This window comes from Helianthus annuus, chromosome 16 (genome assembly GCF_002127325.2).
Source record: "Helianthus annuus cultivar XRQ/B chromosome 16, HanXRQr2.0-SUNRISE, whole genome shotgun sequence".
NCBI classification, from domain to species: Eukaryota; Viridiplantae; Streptophyta; class Magnoliopsida; order Asterales; family Asteraceae; genus Helianthus; species Helianthus annuus.
Genome location: NC_035448.2, coordinates 129,466,063 through 129,471,328, shown reverse-complemented (window position 1 = coordinate 129,471,328; position 5,266 = coordinate 129,466,063). Strand labels below are relative to the sequence as shown.

The 5,266-nt window shown below is 37.7% G+C and overlaps 1 protein-coding gene across 1 annotated transcript; it reads right to left on the bottom strand.

Annotated features, from left to right (window-relative positions):
• Window positions 1-1,447: 1,447 nt before the first annotated feature.
• Window positions 1,448-5,266, bottom strand: LOC110915881 (CMP-sialic acid transporter 2). Its single transcript, XM_022160625.2, has 15 exons — window positions 5,015-5,266; window positions 4,760-4,823; window positions 4,641-4,677; window positions 4,437-4,548; window positions 4,273-4,352; window positions 3,182-3,257; window positions 2,999-3,099; window positions 2,811-2,882; window positions 2,655-2,703; window positions 2,511-2,552; window positions 2,208-2,329; window positions 2,044-2,103; window positions 1,920-1,968; window positions 1,757-1,851; window positions 1,448-1,669 (listed from the first exon to the last, which is right to left on the bottom strand). The coding sequence occupies exons 1-15, from the start codon at window positions 5,039-5,041 to the stop codon at window positions 1,618-1,620; spliced, it is 1,038 nt and encodes a 345-aa protein (XP_022016317.1). The 5' UTR covers window positions 5,042-5,266; the 3' UTR covers window positions 1,448-1,617.

Genomic DNA, 5,266 nt, shown 5'->3' with positions numbered 1-5,266 from the left:
CACAGAAGATACAATCCAGCTAGTTGACCTGGGTGTTAACCGGTGTTTCATCACCCCACCACCGTCACCTACCAAACCTTCAATTGAACCCGGAAACCCCATTAACCCATACAACTTCAACTTTTTCACAAACAATGAACACAAATCAACAATAAATCAGTTAATTCAGAGCCTCTTGAAGTCACTATCGAATTAATGCATGCTAGACTGGACAAACATCTCAAAATCATCTGGGTTTTATCAGCTTAAACTTTTCATACCACAATAATTTTCTAGAGAGAGAGAGAGTAATGCAGGTGTCGATTTAGGTTTGGTTTTATCACCTCTTTAATCGAATCAGTTGTTGATCACACAGATCTAGGGAGACAATTGAAACTTGTATAAAATATAATGTTTATACAATGGAGGAGGTGTTGATGGTTGTTTTCTAGAGAGAGAGAGGGTGGTTGTGTTAAGAGAAGGGGTTGCGCAGTGGAGGGGGTGGGCCCTTTAATTTATTCATATATTAATAGGTGGGGCATAAAAACAATAGTAGCCACGTGGCAAAATATGAGTGGTTGTTGAGGAAAGTACTTAGCTTTTAATTTGAGCCGTGTGGAAACTCGTGAAACGGCTCGTTGAGAGGTGTCAAATGGCTATTCTTGAAATGACGGCGTCAACTTGGCTATTTCAGTGATTTTCCCTTTTTTATTATACATTTAGGTTTGGAATCAAATACAAAGACTCGGCACCACTCAAAAACCTAACACCCCCTATCACCTAGGGATGAGTACCGAAAGAACCGGTACCGAAAATCCCCAAAAGTGGGTATCGGTACCGGTACCGAATATACCCGGTTCGGTACGGTTCGGTATCGGTATTTGAGGTTAAAAACCGATAAATACTGGTACCGAAAATGCTAAAAGTCGGTACCGAAAAAGTACCCGGTTCGATAAATTCGGTACCGGTACCGGGAACGTTTTGCTCATCCCTACTATCCCACCCAAAAAAGAAGTGTACAAAGGAATAAACCAACTACAACAAAAAAAAAAAAATGTGTATAAAGGAATAAACCAACTTAAAAAAACACCCCTCCTATCACCCACCCAAAAAACAAAATTTACCACCCAAAAACCTAACACCCCTCCTATCACCCACCCAAAAAACAAAATTTTTGTTTTGGGAGGGTGGTGGTGGAGTGGGGGTGTTAGGTTTTTTGATGAGGTGGTAGGTTTTTGATGGTGGTGTAGTGGGTTTAGGTTTTAGGTTCTTAGACGCTTGTCACCTTATAATGTCTTGTTACACTTGTTATTTTTAGCAGCTTTGTTGAAAAACTTAAACTTAACCCTATACATTTATACTACATTTTAAAATTTACACACACCTATACCTTGGTAACTCCCTGTACAATCGCTTTCAAAAAGCATCCCGCTTCATATTTTCTTATTATGGTGTTCTTTACAACATGTGTCTGAATGATATCTTTAACATATAAAAGAATTTAGACAAGCCACAGTATATGTTTATATCATAAGTGATATGTAGTACATTCTAAAACTGACGGTGACTATTGAACTCAAATTACACGACTACATTCAACGCTGGATTGTATGAAAAAACAAAACGAATCTGGCATCATCATCTCTGCAGCTTTCCAATGGAATGCAAATAGATCGAAACTGAAACGACACTGTAAACATTACCCGTGTTAGCCTACGTAAAGCAATAACAATCGAATTGTTAATCAGAAAGCAAGCAAGCAGTGTTAGCAACTTACGTGGATCCCAAGAAGAAAGCGAGTGATAGATGAAAATTAAACAGAAATACAGAAACAACTGCTGTTAGTAGCATTGCTACAGATGTCGAGTAAACCTGCAATAAAGGCCAAAGCTAGTCATCTATGGGAACATTGAGATTAAGAACATATAGAAAGGCCTTACCTTCACAATATTGTCGGCATACTTCATCACCATCGACACAGCGATCCCACTGCAAATCCAGGACAATAACAGTTATTCGCAAACTGAAGTCACCCACCACTTTTGGGCAATGGAAAATATATACCTTAGGGCATGGTTGATAATCATGAGAACGGTAATTGGCGAATATCCATGGAAAAATCCCCTGTACAAACGCGTTGGGATTTTCATGAGAAGTGGACAAGGTGGAAACACTAGAGATAAGAAAGTTATCAAATTAAGAGACGGTAAAGAGCATAAGTAACATACTTGTTCACAACAGCATCAAAATCTTGGACCAGTATTGCAATAAGGTTGAACGCCATCCCAAACACATATAACCAAAAGTTCTGCACATTTATGTTTCTAGAAGGCCGTTTTTTAATTATAGCCTGTAAAATTGAGTGCGAACTTGTCAAATAGAGTACTCACAATGTTTTGTGTACGCAAAGAGCCTGACTAGAAAAAAATTCGAGGTGACAAAAATGGTGACAGCTTTAACAGTCGTTTTGAGATACTAACTGAAAGTGAAGTATAATTTGGGATAACAGACAAACAATACACACCCTTTACCTCTGTGTACACTCCAGCAAAACCACTTAAGAGTGCCATGACCTGCAAATAAATGATTGAGTACATATAAGAATTCTCATTAGTTAAGAGATAATAATTGGTTTGCTAATGTGAGGGAATAAGCTGAAAACGTCAAGGACTCACAATGGCCATCATCCAGCCTAGAAAAGGAGTCTGAAGAACATGATCAGAACTGTTAACAAAGTAAAACACAGTGTAAAAGAACAGCCAATAACTAATATATGAATAAAAGAGGATCTAAGAAATTCAAGGAAAAGCTACGGAGAGAATCAAACTTACGAAGGATTAAGCTGTGCTGTTGTGCAACCCGCACAGAGTAAAATGAAAGCAGCCCACTGGATCTCGCTTAACCTGTGAAAAGTTATTGTAAATTGTAATGCAACGTTAACAGTCTATCTGATTACAAACAAGGTGTGACATGGTAGCAGGAGATTCTGCTTCATCCTTTTAAAGGTAAGAACACATACTTCTTCTTGAGAATTATGCGGTACAACACACCGGTGCTGATGATATTCAGGTTTTTGAGTATCTGATACCCTGGAGCATCCACATACGCGAAGATATAGTACTGCCAAATACATGCATGCCTCAGATACGGTTAAAATCCCAACAATTAATAATGTCAGATTAAACAACGATACAAAACCTACCTGGAGCAAATTCTTGACAAGGTAGAGTGCTGCAGGAATGGGATAAACACTAACTTCATCCACTGTTGTACTCAACCTGGAACCAGATTACAGAAATTTCAGGGTAATGGAAGACTGTTTGTTTTTCTTATTTTCATACATGAGGAATTCTTATAATGACCGACAAAATTTTCTTATATTCACTTACCTTTATATATGACTGACACGGTGAGTGAATGAAGGAAAGATTTCACACTAAAATTGGTAAGTGATGAAGACTTAAGTCTTAATGAATTATTTAGAAAGGCTTATATGTACCGTTAAGAACCAACAGTTTCCATAAGAAGTTATGAAGATTTTGAATGTTGCCAAAATAAACCAAGGAGAGGTTTAAGTGGACGATTCTTTAAGCTTGGTCAAGCAAAGTACAGGTAAACAATGAATCATATCATTTGTAATATTGCTGGACATAAAATGCAGATGATCTAGCATTAGTGCAACGCCAAGTAGTGACTACTGACTAATAAAATTATTGTGAGGCAAACTCATATGACAATATTCTAAGAAATGAAGATGTTAATTTTCTCCAAGCAGAGGTAAGGAGTGTCTGGCTTAACAAGTGTAAGAAAGAGGACCAAATGTGCACAAAGTCAACAGATTCAGGTGAGCCCCATATAACAAACTTCAAGAGCCTGCACATTTTCGTGTAACCTGCTACTGTCCAAACACTACAGAAACCCTTTGTGTACCAAGAAGTGATTGTAGATGTGATAGACTTCAGATTTAAGAGGGCATGCATGAAAATATACTGCAATGTCATGTTTATTCCAATCCTAACTTTAGTAGAATGCTGTTTGTTCAGCTTGGGTGCCTTAGGCAGTACACATCCATTAATTGCTAAATTTTTACATGTACAAGTAAGTACAAACACTAGGAGCATGTGTTAAATGAAGTGAAGGCCTGACAAAAAAGATGAAAACATGCCAAACAAGAGAACGCTACATGTAGAATGACACGGAGTGCAAAATCAAACTGTATTGTAGTTGAAAGGAGTGTGAGTTTGATGGTGCAATGAACTACGAGATAGGGCCGATAAGCAATATACAGAATACCTATTATCATCAGTCACACCTTCAGTTCTCCATATTCTACCCAATGCCACAAGTGATAGTGCACATTTCAAAGCCTCAACCTAATTCCAAAGCAAAGAAAAAAGATATCAACATTGTATTCTTCACGGCAATCCACTCAAAATACTAGAACACAAATCCCTCACCAAAAAGTTAGCCGTTGTGACACTATACTCATATCTTCCAGCTCTTTTCGACCAGACGATAAGTATGGCCTGGGAGCTCGTAAGAAAAGTCAACGCTAACGTAACAACCGACCTAGAACATCAATAAAAGTAAACAAAAATTGCAACATATTAACATATAACCTCATAATGAAATTGAGACTAATATATTACACCACCACTTACTTCATCTTCCACTTTGTTTTATCATAAGGTGCAGCAACTGCAAACATTAAAACCAAACCCTAAGAACCCTAAATTACACTCCAAAAACACATTATTAATAACTTAAAAAAGTACCATACCATCCAAAATAGGTTTGCCACGTAAGCTCTCAATGTCTTCATTAACAGGATCCCCAATCTTATCCTACAATGCAACATATCATTCATTACATTACATATTTACATTACATTGAATATCTGAACTCATCAGTACTACAAGAAAGCAGATCGAGGTTGAATCCAACTATAATTAAGCGACAAGATCGACATGAAAGCAAGAATCCTATAGATATAAGAAATATGCAATGATGATAACAGATGTAAGTGTATTTGAACCTGATCTTTGATTCTTCTGTACTCCATTGGAGACAAGAGATGTATGAACTGGAAAAGTGTGGTGGAAAGTGAATTACGAGAGAAGGGACTGGATCCGGATGGGTGTGGGTATGCGGAGTGTGTAAGCAGCTGATGTCGGTGGAAATCCGATGAATTCGATTGTGGAAATGAACATCAACGGTGTACGCGGGATGGACTGCTGCTGATAGGTATCTACGGCTTGATATGAAACGTATAAATCAAGATTTAGAT